Raw genomic sequence first — 16,843 nt, forward strand, 5'->3', positions numbered from 1 at the left:
AACAGAGCTTTGGAGAACTCTATGTTTAACACCTTTGTGGGATGCTACAACTCAAAAGCAGTTCTGTATGACAGCTTAAAATAGTCAAATATTGAACTGGTGGGACCAGCAACAAAATGTTGCAGTATAATATCCTCACCACAAAGCAGGAGGACTCTCCTCAAGGTTGCGGCCTCCATGCCCTCCTGCAGAATAGTCTAAGCCAGAGTTTTCCAAACTTTTCGTGCTGGTGACACACTTTTTAGAAATGCATCATTTCGCAACACAGTTTTACTAGAAACTGGATGTGGGATGTAACATAAGCAGTCAAGTATTCCTATTTGCCCAGAGTGGACACACAGGAAGATGTTACTCCAGCCAGGAGGACTTCCTGTCACACCTGGTCTGGAGCATCCTCCCCCTGCATGTGACCAGGTAGATGGGCGTGACTCTGTGAGATCCCATAAAACACACAGTTTGGAAAACTCTGCTCTAAGCAGTAAGCAGCTCAGGCAGGACCAATCGCTCGGTGCTTACTGGGCTTTCTGAAAGGATTTCCCCTTAAATGAGAGCCTAGAGTCAACTCATCTTCAGCAGAGCACAGATTTGGGGAGCACCAAAGCAACCATGGGGGTCTCTTGCTTTGATGCCACACCTCTATCTTTGCCCTCAGTGATGTAAGCAGCAATTCAGCAATGCCAATATAATCCACTAGAAATAAAAATAAAATAAAAAAACTGTCCAGTAGCACCTTAAAGGTAAAGGGACCTCTGACCATTAGGTCCAGTTGCGGATGACTCTGGGTTTGCAGTGCTCATCTTGCTTTATAGGCCAAGGGAGCCAGCGTACAGCTTCCAGGTCATGTGGCCAGCATGCCTAAGCTGCTTCTAGCGAACCAGAGCAGTGCATGGAAACGCCGTTTACCTTCCCACCGGAGTGGTACCTATTTATCTACTTGCACTTTGACGTGCTTTCAAACTGCTAGGTTGGCAGGAGCAGGGACCGAGCAACGGGAGCTCACCCCGTTGTGGGGATTCGAACTGGCAAGCCCTAGGCTCTGTGGTTTAGACCACCCGCCACCCGCTTTTGTGTGCATGCACACTTCTTCAGCTCATACCAAGAACAAACTTAGTTGGTCTCTAAGGCGCTACTGGACATTTTTTTATTATTATTTCTACTGCATCAGACCAACATGGCCACCTACCTGAATACAGTGGTACCTCAGGTTAAGAACTTAATTTGTTCTGGAGGTACATTCTTAACCTGAAACTGTTCTTAACCTGAGGCACCACTTTAGAATCATAGAATCATAGAATCATAGAATCATAGAATTGGAAGAGACCACAAAGGCCATCGAGTCCAACCCCCTGCCAAGCAGGAAACACCATCAGAGCACTCATGACATATGGTTGTCAAGCCTCTGCTTAAAGACCTCCAAAGAAGGAGACTCCACCACACTCCTTGGCAGCAAATTCCACTGTCGAACAGCTCTTACTGTCAGGAAGTTCTTCCTAATCTTTAGGTGGAATCTTCTTTCTTGTAGTTTGGATCCATTGCTCCATGTCCGCTTCTCTGGAGCAGCAGAAAACAACCTTTCTCCCTCCTCTATGTGACATCCTTTTATATATTTGAACATGGCTATCATATCACCCCTTAACCTCCTCTTCTCCAGGCTAAACATGCCCAGCTCCCTTAGCCGTTCCTCATAAGGCATCGTTTCCAGGCCTTTGACCATTTTGGTTGCCCTCCTCTGGACACGTTCCAGTTTGTCAGTGTCCTTCTTGAACTGTGGTGCCCAGAACTGGACACTTTAGCTAATGGGGCCTCCTGCTGCCGCCATGCTGCCAAAGCACGATTTCTGTTCTCATCCTGAAGCAAAGTTCTTAACCCGAGGTACTATTTCTGGGTTAGCGCAGTCTGTAACCTGAAGCATCTGTAACCCGAGGTACCACTGTATAATCCAAATAATTTTTGCCACCCCGTTGCCAAGCCAAACTCTCCTCATATCTTTGTGCTGTCGTTTCGCATCTTTCAGCACCCATAGCAAACTTTTCACCCCTACCTTTAAAACTCTCCACCAGCTTTCTCTACCCTAACCTTCTCCACTTCCTTCTTCTCAGGTCCTGCCCATAAGGCCTATTTTACAAATAAATGAGATTGTAAAATGGTGCCTGCTGCAGCGAGGGTTATAGTGAAGACATAAAGGTAAAGGTAAAGGTACCCCTGCCCATACGGGCCAGTCGTGCCCGACTCTAGGGTTGTGCGGCCATCTCACTTAAGAGGCTGAGGGCCAGCGCTGTCCGCAGACACTTCCGGGTCATGTGGCCAGCGTGACGAAGCTGCTCTGGTGAGCCAGCACTAGCGCAGCACACGGAAACGCCATTTACCTTCCCACTATAAAGCGGTACCTATTTATCTACTTGCACCTAAGGGTGCTTTCGAACTGCTAGGTTGGCAGGAGCAGGGACCGAGCAACAGGAGCTCACCCCGTCGTGGGGATTTGAACCGTCGACCTTCTGATCGGCAAGCCCTAGGCTCTGTGGTTGAACCCACAGTGCAATTCACATGTGCCGGGAGATCTAGCCCCAGTGCTCCACAAGAGAACCTCCCTTCCTTATTTATATCTCCTCCTACATTTGTCTCCTGTCCTTTTTGCTTCTCTCCCTAGCCTTGCCTCTGTCTCCTTCTCCTTCTCGCTTCTTCCAGCTTCCCTTTCCCCAATCAATCCCTTAGCATCCTTTCTTCTGTGGTCTTCTCGTTCCTAAACCCACAATCGGAGTCAATTCCAACCACACCTTGGGCGTAGCCAAGATTTTTGTTGGAGCGGGTTAGATCTTTACTTTGGGGGCGGGGGGAAGAACCTCTGTTAGCTATGTGTTTTTATATATTTTTATTGATTGCGGGGACAGCTGTCCCTCCCAGCTTCCCCACTTTGCAATGCCCATGAACCACACCTAGACACCTGCTCTTTATGTTAACCCCTGTGAATCCAAAAAGGCTTCCCACGACCTACCTCCATCCGTTCGTTCCAGTCTCGCTGCCTGTGGGCTGTTCCAAAGAGGATTTGCGAAGAGGACTGGCTTCATCCCCCTCACTTCTCTCTTCTCTGGAGCTGGGGGGTGGGGAGGGGGCGAAGATTGACTCTTCGATTTCCCCCCCTTCCATCCTGACCAGCTTTTTTCGGGATCTTTGCCAGCTGCAAGGCTCCGGCAAGAACTTGGCCTTTCCCGCTGTTCCCGTCCTGCGCTATCCTGTCCTGCGAGGCGCTGCCAAGTTCTCAGCCTCAACGCGAAAGAGAAGCAGTCGCTCGGGAAGTCAAGCCTCGGCTTCTCTTCTCCCCTCGGAGAGGAAACTCAATAGACACTCCCCTCCCCCTCTCCCTCCCTCTCCCCGCCCCCCCCCTTTCAGGCAAGTTCTCAGAAGTGCCCCAGCCGCAACTCTGCTTCAGCCGTCATGCAAGACAAGGCGTCCCTCTCCTTTGCATCTTCTTTTGTGTGCCCTTCAAACACCACGCACACCTTCTCGGTAGAAGTGCAAGGCCCTTCCATTAGATGCCAAGGAAATATACTTTTAGAAGGTATCTGAAGGCAGCCCTGTAGAGGGATGTTTAAAATGTGTGATGTTTTCCTGCGTTTAAATTTGTTGGAAGACTGGTTGGGGCAAGCCAGTCAGATGGGTTGTTGTTGTTGTTGTTGTTGTTGTTGTTACTCATTTGGTTAGAGCCTGGTGCTGATACCGCCGAGGCTCCAGGCTGGATTCCCGTATGGGGCAGCTGCTTAGTCTTGCATTGTAGGGAGTTGGACTAGATGATCCTCAGGGTCCCTTCCAATTCTACGATTCTTTGATTATTATTATTATGTAAAAGCGACAGACAAGGCTTTAATGGGTGTGGGATTGCAGGACTTGTTTGTCTGTCTGTTCTGTTTGCATGAGTGTACACTGCCCTTTACAGAGGGAGGTGGGGAACCAGTGGTCCTGGGATAGCACACCCAGTAGAGCATGAGACACTTAATCCCGGAGTCATGGGTTTGCGCCCCACTTTGGGCAAAATATTTCTTCCTTGCCGGGGTTGGACTAGATGACCCTTGGGGTCCCTTCCAACTCTACAATCCAATGCTTCTATGATTCTATGATGCAGATGCTGCAAGACTCCAACTCCCCTCATTGCTGACCATGGTGCTGGCTGGGACTGATGGGAGCATGAGGCTTCAGGTGGAAGGATCCACAGGTTGGGGGGGGGGCAGGGAGGGGACTACTAAGGATGCAGCAGATTCAGCCTCCAATGAATGCCTTGGCCTCTGCCTCTGCTACAGTGGCAGCAGTAGCTGCAGCATGCTCTTTGCATTCTCAGACAGAGGGGAAGGAAGTGTATACTGTGAAAACGCCCTTGTTGTGCCTGTTTCCTCCAACACTGTTCTGCTGCCATGCATTGTCAAGCATATGCAATCTAGAGATGTATTTCCTGCCTGCTATAACCAAAACAAAAATATGTTGCATTAGACACCCTCCGGAAAAAGTAATTATCCCATCCACTTTAAGAAAAGAAAAAAAAGGAGGAAAAAATAAGAATTGATAGTTTGTTGCAGGGCAGGCCCAAGACATTTTGGCACCTGTGGTGAGCTAGAAACTGGTGCACCCCTCGTCACCAGGGAGTAACTACTTCAGGAACAGGGGTGCTGACTCCCAGGGACTGAACCCCTCCACAATATTGAATTGAATTTTATTATTGCGGTCACAGACCAGTTCTGGCTCACTTACAATATCAGGAAAATCATAAAACACAATAGGAATACATTGAATTGCAATTGGGTATAGAGACAATTCAGATACAGCGGCAGTTAAAAATATGTATTAAATCTTGATCACTAAAATATAAACTAAAATTGTCATTTAAAACCTTAATCATTTTGGTAGTACAGCTTGTTCCCTAAGTTTTACGGCAGTCGCACAGAATTTGGCCACCCTTAGCGTGATCTCTAGATCCTTGTCCTCTACCAGGAGTTTTAGACACTGAAGTTCAGACCCATTTGGAGATTTTTGTATAACAGGAGTAATAAATACTGAGTGTATATCCCCGTAGAAATGGCAGCGTAACAAGACATGAGAGACAGTGTCTACCTCCATCGAGCCGCAGGGGCAGACTTGTTCCACATATGGTTTACCCTTGAATCTGCCCTGCAATAAGGCAGATGGCAACACGTTCAATCTAGCAAGGGTAAATGACCGTCTGTATTTGGGTATTTGGAAGTGAGAGATGGACCATAAAGAAGGCTGATCGCCGAAGAATTGATGCTTTTGAATTATGGTGCTGGAGGAGACTCTTGAGAGTCCCATGGACTTCAAGAAGATCAAACCAATCCATTCTGAAGGAAATCAGCACTGAGTGCTCACTGGAAGGACAGATTGTGAAGCTGAGGCTCCAAGACTTTGGCCACCTCATGAGAAGAGAAGACTCCCTGGAAAAGACCCTGATGTTGGGAAAGATGGAGGGCACAAGGAGAAGGGATGAGATGGTGGGACAGTGTTCTCGAAGCTACCAGCATGAGTTTGACCAAACTGCGGGAGGCAGTGGAAGACGGGGTGCCTGGCGTGCTCTGGTCCATGGGGTCATGAAGAGTCGGACATGACTAAACAACTAAACAACAAGATTTGGGTATTTGTAATTTTGACAAATAATTTGCTGGGGTAAATCCTCTCCCATTATCTTTTATTGCTGGGTGTTTATTCATCTCGCTCGTGTGGCATCTCCGCAATATTTGTTAGTGGGAGACTGGGCCCCCTCAATGTTTGCCCAGGCATCACACATGATGTCATGACATTGTCCATGATGCCTGGATGTGACACTGTCGTGCACAACAGCCAGATGCAACACTGTCATATGTGATGTCTGGGGGTTGCATGAACTAGGAACGCAGTGGCACCTCCTCCTCTTGTGGGGAAGCAGCCCCCGGTCCATGGTGGCGGCAGAAGGAGGAGGAAAAGGAGACAGAGAAACTGCTGGCCATGGAAGTTGAGCTGCCTTGTGACACTCAGACATCACGCCTGATGGTGTTATGTCCAGGCCCTGAGTATTGTAGGGTGTGAAACATGGAGCAGTCAAATACAACATTCCTAGAGCGGACATAAAAAGGGGGTGTCTGGAGCAGCCAGTCGGAACTTCCTGTTTCCTCCTGGGCTGGCACAAACTTCCTCTACATGTGACCAGAGGTGGGTGTGACCTCACCTGTGCAGGTAACAAAATAGCACAGGGGAGGCAGCCATCTCTCTCTCTGACTCCATTCCTCGAAGTAGCAACATTTCCTTGGCCTGAGATGCTCTCTTCCAGCCAAGAGAGGACAAAGGAACTATCTCCTTATGGGATAGATTCCACGTGTATAGATTTTGTAACCTAACTCTGCCTTCTGGGATCCTTCTGTGAACAGAATGTGAGTAAACTACTTTATATACTGAAATATACTCAGAGTCAAGAGTGGATTTCATGCTCTTTATTCAGTGCATAGTGGTGAGGAGGGAATGAAAGTCCCCTCAAAGTATCTGCTTTATATACATTATTTACACAATGGGCTGCACGTGATTGGCTAATTCCGGAATTCTCCTGTAGGCCAATCAGGTTGTGCATTCACTTCCATCTGGAGCTGGATTGGGTGGCTCCTGCAGACCAGTCATACTGCTGCATTGTTCTAGGACCAATCAGACTGCTGCATTCTGAATCCTATTGTTCTAGGACCAATCAGACTGCTGCATTTTGGATCCTATTGTTCTAGGACCAAGCAGACTGCTGCCTTTTGGATCCTATTCAACCCAGTACATAACATATACTTTTATACAAGACTGTGTCATGTCTATTCTTTTAAGAGGGAATAAAGGGGAATTACCAGGAAACTTACCGTATTTTAGAGGCTTATGCAAGCTTGGCAAAGACGTTATCTGATGTGTAAGTTTAAAAGGGGAATGTTACTCTGCTAAATCATAGAACTTGTTAACACAAGTTGGGAAGGATATAATTAAACAATATATCCTCTCCTGCCTCCCTGAACATTCCCACATGTATGACATCCGGGTGTCATGCACAACATCGCAACATTGCGCATGGCACCTGGGTGTGATGTTGTCAAGTCACGTCAGCCCCCTTCCCCCAATCTCTTTTCCAAGTTGGTGCATCTGATCAGGAGCAAGAGAGGGAATAAAGATCTACGTCAGAATCTGCTGCCCCTGTGGATCCTGCTGCAAGACAAAGTCCCTCCTTCTGTGCCTCCCACCTTGCCACTTAATGGCTGTTACATGGCTTCCTCCAAAAACAGAAAGATGCGTGCTACAGAAAAGAGCCGGGAACCAGAGCCAGTGCAGATAGTTTCTGTGGCAGCCTCTCATCTGATGAAACATCTAGTTCCATGCAGTATTTGCTGTAAAAAAATAAATACAGTGGTGCCCCGCAAGACGAATGCCTCGCAAGACGGAAAACCCGCTAGACGAAAGGGTTTTCCGTTTTGGAGGTGCTTCGCAAAACGAATTTCCTATGGGCTTGCTTCGCAAGACGAAAATGTCTTGCGAGTTCCTGCGGGTTTTTTCCCCTCCCCCCTTTTTCTAAGCCGCTAAGCCGCTTATCTGCTTTTCCGCTAAGCCGCTAAAAGCCACTAAAAACCACTAATAGCGCTAATAACGCTAATAACGCTAATCCACTAAGCCGTCAATGGGCTTGCTTCGCAAGACAAAAAAACTGCTAGACGAAGAGACTCGCGGAACGGATTAATTTCGTCTTGCAAGGCACCACTGTAAATCCACAGATGATGAAGTTTGTGTGTTTGTGTCAGTTTGCATTTCTTAGTACAGAAAGTATTGATCTGATACGTAGAGATCTTTCCTATTCTAATTGATTCAAGAGGGTTCTGGAAGCTTCTCTGTGTGAAAGAAACAAGCAGCAGAAGAAGAGTTTGGATTTGACATCCCACTTTATCACTCCCTTAAGGTGTCTCAAAGTGGCTAACAATCTCCTTTCCCTTCCTCCCCCACAACGTACACTCTGTGAGGTGAGTGAGGCTGAGAGACTTCAGAGAAGTGTGACTGGCCCAAGGTCACCCAGCAGCTGCATGTGGAGGAGCAGAGACGTGAACCTGGTTCACCAGATTACGAGTCTACCGCTCTTAACCACTACACCACACTGGCTCATGATGTTTGGGATATTCCTTCAGAGAAGCTAACTACAACTGGCTTAAACTGGTTTTGTTATCTCTTCTGTCAAGGTCATGCTATCAAAGTCAGGCCAGAAGGAGGCCTGGGTTTTATTTCCTCTTTCCATCTCTCTTCCTTCTGGTGTGGTGTTCTGTACATAGCATGCTATAGTGTTAAGGTTTAGACTTATTATAAGTTATTGTAAGTTTAAGTTAAGTCTGTTGCAACTAGACTTATGAACTGTGCCAATCCTGAATGTGACCATTATGCTCATTTGCCTTCAGTAAAGCTCTGCTGGATGAAATATTAATTGCCTCTGGTCTACTTTTTGGGAATTCTGCAACGCGTTTAAGTTTTTACTCTACTAACAATATGTCAGAGTTCTGCTCTGGATCAATATTGAGTAGAATTACATGACAGTGTGTGTGTGTGTGTTTGTGTGTGTTTGTGTGTGTGTGTGTACAGCACCAGCCTTTGTTTCCCACACATCAGTTCCTTCCCTCACAAGTGTTCAGCTTCCCACCCCTCTTTCAAAAGCACACAGCCATTTTGCAATGACATTACAAAATCCTTGCTGCTGAATATGAGGGCCATACATGATGTCATGAAAGTAAAAAGGAGAAGTGTGGATGCCTTTAGTATAGCTGAGCATTTACGTAGGTGAGTCTGCTCAGTTTCCTGCGGTCTGCAAGAAAGCAGGCAAGCCAGCCCACATTGAACAGGGACCAGGAGTGGATTCTGCTCATTCGCATCCCACTCATTCTGTCTGCTACATTTGCCTTACAAAAATGTATACATTAGGGGAAATTTGCATTCAAATGCATATATTATGCTCAGTTTCCTGCGGTCTGCAAGAAAGCAGGCAAGCCAGCCCACATTGAACAGGGACCAGGAGTGGATTCTGCTCATTCGCATCCCACTCATTCTGTCTGCTACATTTGCCTTACAAAAATGTATACATTAGGGGAAATTTGCATTCAAATGCATATATTCCCACTACAATGCTGATGCATTTCCATGATGAGTTTATAAAATAATAATAATAATAATAATAATAATAATAATAATAATAATAATACTACAGTGGTACCTCAGGTTATATACACTTCAGGTTACATACGCTTACAGACTCCGCTAACCCAGAAATAGTACGTTGGGCTAAGAACTTTGCTTCAGGATGAGAACAGAAATCATGCTCCGGCGGTGCGGCAGCAGCAGGAGGCCCCATTAGCTAAAGTGGTGCTTCAGGTTAAGAACAGTTTCAGGTTAAGTACGGACCTCCAGGACGAATTAGGTACTTAACCTGAGATACCACTGTAATATCACAAATTGAGACGGAAATGTGGAGAACTAAACTGGACAAAATGGGAAAGTAAGAGAAACATACATTGACTGATTCACCCATTCCAAGGTGGGAGATAGAGAAAGGCCTCCCCATCAGATCTGAGGAAACTGGATTAAGGTACCTCATCATTTAGACCAGGTGAGAAGCAATATCCTGCTGTTTTTTAGAACTGAAGAGTCCAGGGATACTTTTGGTGGCTGAATGTTGTGACTCATGTGATGTTTTGAGGAAGCCAGTTGAAATACTTTTTAATTTTTTAAAAAAAACCAGTTTAATAAATTACCTGAGAAATAAGAAACATACAAGAGCCTGGAACATCAGTGTTCTAGGGAAGATAGTGGGATAATTGATGTGCATGCCAACACAGGGTAGCCAACACGACAACTCCAGTCACCCCTGCCAATGGGGTGTTGTAGTCCATGTCGTTTTAAGGGCACCGTGTTGGCTACCCCAGTATATACAATGTCTGAGTTGTTGTCCTAATGAGAACAAGCTATAGTTCTCCTGAGAACCAAAGGCCTGTAAATGTCCCACTACAGTGGCTGCCTTGAGTGTCTCTTTTGAGATGGGAAGTGTGGGGTAACAACAAAAAATAACAGCAAGGTTGTGTGTGAAACACCCAGTCATCTTTATTTTGTTTAGACCAGTGACGTGCGGTGACATTTTTTTTTTTTTTTTGGTAGGGGAACAGTTGCCTTGGCAAACTACACTGTAGCCAGTAGCCAGCATTTTTTTTAGAATAGTTGCAGGCTCTGCCCAATGATCGGCATTCAGTGGAGCTGCTTTTACACTATCCAATGCGTCCAATATTTGGCAAGGGAAAGTATTAGAACAGAGCGATCACACCTTCCCAGCACTTAATCACTTGATTTGTTTAAAACACACACACACGGATATCCTACATATGGGAATTCCCCACCCTCCTATCCCCTAACTCTAGAATGGCCTTGAGCAGGCAGCAGTTACACTAGTGGCCAAAATTGTGGAAACCTTTTGGAAAAAGTGTATTTCCGAGGTTTGATGGTTCAGTTATCTTTCCATTGATGTATAATTTTATGGTATTACTAAAAAGAAAAAGAAAAAGTGATGTTATGAGCCATCATTGTCAAAACAAGATAACACTTGATTGCCTCTCTATAAACACTCCTTTTTCTGGTTATTTGGCTATAACTTTTGATAGAATACAGATAATTGAACCAATTTTGTTGCATTACATTCTTCATTAAGTTATCTTTCCATTGATATGTAATTTATGGTATTACTACAAAAAACATGGAAATACACTTTCCCCAAAAGGTTTCCACAATTTTGGCCACTAGTGTACTTGGGAGGGTGCCACACTCTGCACATGTTCAGAGGCATCAACTTTCACCATCCTCTTCTATGGACAACAGTAAAGGTAAAGGAACCCTTGACCATTAGGTCCAGTCGCAGACGACTCTGGGGTTGCGGCACTCATCTCGCTTTACTGGCCGAGGGAGCTGGTGTACAGCTTCCGGGTCATGTGTGGAATACGGTTCATTTACATTACAATACAGTGGTACCTCGGGTTAAGAACTTAATTCGTTCTGGATGTCCGCTCTTAACCTGAAACTGTTCTTAACCTGAAGCACCACTTTAGCTAATGGGGCCTCCCACTGCTGCCTTGCTACTGGAGCACGATTTCCGTTCTCATCCTGAAGCAAAGTTCTTAACCCAAGGTACCGGTAATATTTCTGGGTTAGCGGAGTCTGTAACCTGAAGCGTATGTAACCTGAGATACCACTGTATTGCAAACAGTATGCTCAACAATTTACAGTAAGAACCTAACAATGTGGAAGCTACTATGTTATTAGATCTCAAACAAAAAGCTTGGACAACAGCCTGGATTGGAATGATCTAACAACAACTTTGGAGTCACTGCGTCATTAAACTTCAGATGACAGACTTGGACAACAGCCTGGATTGGAAGATTGGAATGGAGTCAGTGGAAGCTGCGCTGGCAAATAGACAGCTGAAAAAATATATATACACAAATAAAGCTGTATTCGACAGACGAAAGGATATATGATTTTTGACATGACTGAGAATCGTAGAGCCAGGGACGGAGAACTTTAAAGCGTTAAGATCGGGATGTGGAAAATATGAAAACAATGAGAGGAGCCAGGACTGAAATTTGGAGATATGGGGGGGGGCCACTAGGTGGCGCATCGGAAGATGGCTGACAATAACATCTCTCCGACCCACACGAGGTAATTTGGAGGCTATGATGGGGGTAATTAGCCTCCTTAACCCCCCCAGGATTATGGGGGGGACGGCCCTTGCCTGCTGTGCCCTATACCACCCCCGAATTTGTGGGGGTGGGGGCACTAGGCACAAAGCCCTCCTGTGGGATTTTCGGCACTCCTTGACGCCGTCCCCGATTCATGCCGCTGGTTGCAATGATCTTTAAAAGAAATAATTTGGACATGATTAATTGCACATACATCAAGGAAAAAGGGGAGTGAATACTGCTGACAGAAGAGATCTCTGATAACAAGACAACAATAAAATACGAGAAGAACGTCAAGATACGGTAATGACTGAGGGGGGAGGGGGGGAAAAACCTGCCTCTACCTTTTTATGTGATTTAACAAGAATCCCCCTCCCCTAATGAGTCAGAAATCAAGGACTTAAGCTGTGGATTTAAGGCTGTGTGGAGATAAACTTTCGATCCAAAGCAATGTTTCAAGATGAAGCTGGAAAGCTAAGAGTTTTGGAGTGACGCAGTCAGGAAAAAATGCCGTTCGCCATTTTGTGAGGCATTGTGGGAGCTCTTGGGTCTGGGAGGAGAAAGAGAGAAATAGAGTTGTTTACATATCGTGAATCAACTCCTCGGTGGGACTTAAGAGCGACAAATGCCAAAATTTACGATGGATAAAGTGATGTTATCTACGAAGGAGATATATGGAAACCATCTGGACTTAGTGGAGGAACGGGAAATCCACACAGGATTATTACACTTGCTATCGGCTTAAGGAGACTAACAGAAGAGATCGTAAAGGAAAAAGAGAAATTATACGAACAAGATATGATGTGGCAACACCAAGATAAGACTGGATAGAATTATGAACTTTGTTTGGACTGATTGGGACTGATTTGGACATTAACGCAGTAATAAGAAGATGATCTGAATTCCCCTTTGGATGTTGAAGTATGGGTTCCCCCAACAAAATTTAAAAATTTGGCTTTGTAATTCGGAATTTATATGATGTGATTTAATTTGATGTGATTGGACAGTTAATAAAAATTATTTTTTTAAAAAAATGAAATTTGGAGATATGCTTCAGAGGTCCAGACTATGGGGAGCCCAGAAAAATTAATAATTAAAAATTGGATTACAATTTGGTCTTTTTTATTTTAGTTTTTTGTTTTCAATTAGATTATGACGTGGGCATGTTGATTGGCTGTCTTTATTGGAAAATCAATAAAAATGATTTAAAAACAAAAAGGAAAGAGGCGTGCAGGCTTGACCGTGCTGATTTCCCCTTGGCACCACCCTCCGTCCCTCCCTCCCCCCGCCCGGCAGCTGCGCAGAGTCCTTTCTCTCTGACACTCCTCTGCTCTCTTTCTTTTTCTCCGAGTCTCTTGCATCCGGCTTCCGGGGCGCCCGCATGCAGACGCCTGCTTCGCGCGCCACCTCAAAAATCTGCGCCTGGGGCCAGAGAAGGCGCTGGCACCAGTACACACAGAGACACACACAGCACCCTCCGGCAGGCACTAATAGAGGCGGAGGCAAAAGCATTGGGGGGGGGGGAGAGACGAGGGGGGGAAGCAATGCCTAGAAGGCAGGGGAGATCTCAGGGGTGCTCACCTGATTCGTTTCCCTTGTTAAAAAAAAGGAAAAAGGAAAAAAAGATAAATCAACACACACTGCAGCAAGCAACAGTTCTGGCTGCGCGTGGTTAGACGTGGAGGGAAGCGGCTCCTTCAACCAAGTCCCTTTCCATGCTAAAGAGCAGGCTTCCTCAAACTCAGCCCTCCAGGTGTTTTTTTTGGCCTACAACTCCCATGATCCCTAGCTAGCAGGACCAGTGGTCAGGGATGTGGGAATTGTAGTCTCAAACCACCTGGAGGTTCGAGTTTGAGGAAGCCTGCTACAGAGCATGCCTCGCCTCTGTGCCTTGTAAAGTACGCAGAGGGCAGAATAATAGCACCGGTGGTAGAGGAACTCAGTTGAAGGAGCTGTTTCCCTCTGCGTCTGAGTATGCGCTCGCTACTCTGCGCCACCAGGAGGACGCGCCCTCGGATCTGCAGTGCAAGGAGCGCAGCCCCTCCGACTTGGCTAGAGCAGGCTAAAGAAGAGGCTCAGGAAAGTAAGGTCGAAGGAGGGAGGAGAGGAGAAGGAAGAAGGTGAAGGGAGGAGGAAAGGTTTCTTCTGGAAATGAAGCACAGATGTTTGTGTGTCTAATTTCACCAGAAACATGGGGGACTAAGCTAGTCCCTCTGGTCCATGGAAGGCATGCCACTGGCTCAGATGCAAGTTGAACTAGCAAGTGCAGAATAGCAATTCTGGGAACTGCAGGTTTCACCCCCTGCTGCATATGGCTGTTGAAATGTCAGAACTTGCTCAATGGGCAAGTTGAGTCAGGAAGCAGCTGCAACTACAGGCACTACCTCAGTTGTGCTACCTCACATTACCTCAGAAGGGCTTGAGATATGCCTGCTGTTTTCTTTCCGTAAGGCCCCGAACCCTTAAGAACAGGGCTGAATGTAAAAACGAAAACACATTTAAAAGGCTATAGAATATGAATCAGAAAATAGTTTATATAAATATCACTCTGTGTGGTTCACACCAGGCACTGCTCCAGCCTCTTACATAGTTTTGGCGCAGATGAAGTGGTGTTCATTGCTGCATCTTAAGAAGTTGGGTTTGGGTTCGTCATGCAGACAGGCGCAGTTTCCTCCATTTCCACTGACATCCAACCTTCAACAGAAGCAAGAGTTATGCAAGAGTTGGTATTTCCCTGACAGCAGTAAATAGAAAACTTCTGAGAACACAGTTACTAACAGGGAGATTTCATCTAGATTGGTAAGCCGTGAACCTTCAGGGAGGAGAGAAATGGGCAGGGAGAATCCTTGAGCATCTAGATTGCCCACTGATTTTTCCTAGAAATGTACGGTAAAGGTAAAGGGACCCCTGACTGTTAGGTCCAGTCGCGGACAACTCTGGGGTTGCGATGCTCATCTCACTCTATAGGCCGAGGGAGCCAGCGTACAGCTTCTGGGTCATGTGATCAGCATGACTAAGCTGCTTCTGGCGAACCAGAGCAGTGCACGGAAATGCCATTTACCTTCCCACCAGAGCGGTACCTATTGATCTACTTGCCCTTTGACGTGCTTTCGAACTGCCAGGTTGGCAGGAGCAGGGACTGAGCAACAGGAGCTCAGCCCGTCACACTCTCATAGCTTTACATCAGAAAGTAATTACACCAAAGCAAAATGTTATGCTGGAACTAATCCTGGCCAACACACTGATCTGCTAAGTTGGCTTACCATCACTTGCACATAACAGTTATGTACATTGGTAGTACTGGAGTCCAAAACAATGCAAACTTGTCCCACCAGAAACAGCAGCCCCTTAGCTGGATTCCCCAAAGGAACTATAGCATTTCCCCAAAAGAACTATAGTCAGGTGTTTGATGTTCTCAGCTCCTTCTCTACAGCATAAGCAAGATTAGATGGAGAGGCCATGGCCAGAGGGTTGCTGCTTTAAGCCTTTGCATTTAGCTGAAGGGAGCCTAGGAAGGGTAGTCCAGTTGGGATGTAGAATCAGCTCCCAGTGACCTGTCCAGGGTGCTGAAAGCCCCCTTATTTATAGACCAAGTTCCCACAAAGAACATAGATAGCACAGAGACATTAGTGCCTGGTGGATAACAGAATGGATTCTGCCTAGCCTACTGATTATTGCTCAGCTGATCTGCTTATGGGTGCTGACTTATAATATAATAATAATTTATTATTTATACCCCACCCATCTGGCTGAGTTTCCCCAGCCACTCTGGGCGGCTCCCAATCAAGTATTAAAAACAATACAGCGTTAAATATTAAAAACTTCCCTGAACAGGGCTGCCTTCAGATGTCTTTTAAAGATAGGATAGCTACTTATTTCCTTCACATCTGAAGGGAGGGTGTTCCACAGGGTGGGCGCCACTACCGAGAAGCCCCTCTGTCTGGTTCCCTGTAACCTTACTTCTCGCAATGAGGGAACCGCCAGAAGGCCCTGGGCGCTGGATCTCAGTGTCCGGGTAGAACGATGGGGGTGGAGACGCTCCTTCAGGTATACAGGACCGAGGCCGTTTAGGGCTTTAAAAGTCAGCACCAACACTTTGAATTGTGCTCGGAAACATACTTAACCCCACCTTGTTTTTTGTTACAGGTAGGTAGCCGTGTTGGTCTGCCATAGTCAAAACAAAATAAAAGAAAAAAAAAATTCCTTCCAGTAGCACCTTAAAGACCAACTAAGTTAGTTCTAGGTATGAGCTTTCGTGTGCATGCACACTTCTTCAGATACCTTTTTTTGTGAGCGCCTGTTTTTTGTGAGCGCCTACAGGACACAGCTACAGGTGCAAATCTGAGCGAAAGTTTGCATCATACCCTTGAATATTATTATTGGGTTGTGGTTTTTTTGTTTTGTTTTTAAAAACCGCTGGGGGAACTAAGGCTATCAGTCTTCTTCTGGCATCAGTCACAAACCGTGCAACTACCCAAGGGGGATGCATCTGGTTTTGTGGTCTCACCACTGAAGGACAGAAGAGAAAAGAGAGGACTTACGCCGAGCTGTTTCCATGGAGCCATTTCCAGGGCTGTCCTGGCTCTCTGCTGACACCGATCCAAAAGGAGTTCTTGCCTTTTAGACCCATCACAAAGTGCTTTAATGATCAGAATAAATGAATGTTAAGGGATGTGAGTTGCTAGAATCACAGGCAAATTGTGCAGCAGCTGAACATATGCAAGTACTTCGATGAGATTTATATCTTGGACTCTATACAAATTTTCTGTTTTTATATTGCACATGGTTATTTCATTGTTGTTGCCTGAAATGTGGATTAAAATACACTTATATACCACCCTTTGTTTGTTGATTTTCTACACTGCCCTATACCCAGGGGTCTCAGGTATCAAGATGAAAAACTACAAAATACATAATAAACATATAAACAACAACCCAATAGCTCTCTCCCACAAAAAAAAACCACATTTTAAAAAGGGCATAGGATGTCAATCAGATCAACCAAAGGCCTGGTTAAAAAGGAATGTTTTTGCCTGGTGGCTAAAGGTGTATAATGAAGGTGCCAGGTGAACAAATTAGGGAAGCTTTTAATGTTTGGT

At 45.8% G+C, this 16,843-nt stretch overlaps 2 protein-coding genes across 5 annotated transcripts in view; one reads left to right on the forward strand and one right to left on the reverse strand.

Annotated features, from left to right (window-relative positions):
- Window positions 1-16,843, forward strand: part of LOC307209015 (killer cell lectin-like receptor subfamily B member 1B allele A) — a 250,274-nt gene that overhangs the window by 75,017 nt on the left and 158,414 nt on the right. The window contains exon 5 of one of the 2 annotated variants that reach the window (XM_079964096.1): window positions 3,388-3,797. The exons of the other annotated variant lie outside the window; for it this stretch is intronic. Within the exon in view, the coding sequence (XP_079820222.1) occupies window positions 3,388-3,564 (177 nt within the window). The 3' untranslated portion in view covers window positions 3,565-3,797. Of the gene's footprint in view, window positions 1-3,387; window positions 3,798-16,843 lie in introns of those variants that run through there. 2 annotated transcript variants of the gene reach the window in all.
- Window positions 14,242-16,843, reverse strand: part of LOC307208997 (C-type lectin domain family 2 member D-like) — a 96,927-nt gene continuing 94,325 nt past the window's right edge. For all 3 annotated transcript variants that reach the window (XM_079964067.1, XM_079964069.1, XM_079964068.1), the window contains 2 exons: window positions 16,286-16,383; window positions 14,242-14,438 (listed from right to left, as the gene is read on the reverse strand). In XM_079964067.1, the coding sequence (XP_079820193.1) occupies window positions 14,327-14,438; window positions 16,286-16,383 (210 nt within the window). In that variant the 3' untranslated portion in view covers window positions 14,242-14,326. The remainder of the gene's footprint in view (window positions 14,439-16,285; window positions 16,384-16,843) is intronic.

This window comes from Podarcis cretensis, assembly GCF_951804945.1.
Source record: "Podarcis cretensis genome assembly, chromosome: 2".
Lineage (NCBI taxonomy): Eukaryota > Metazoa > Chordata > Lepidosauria > Squamata > Lacertidae > Podarcis > Podarcis cretensis.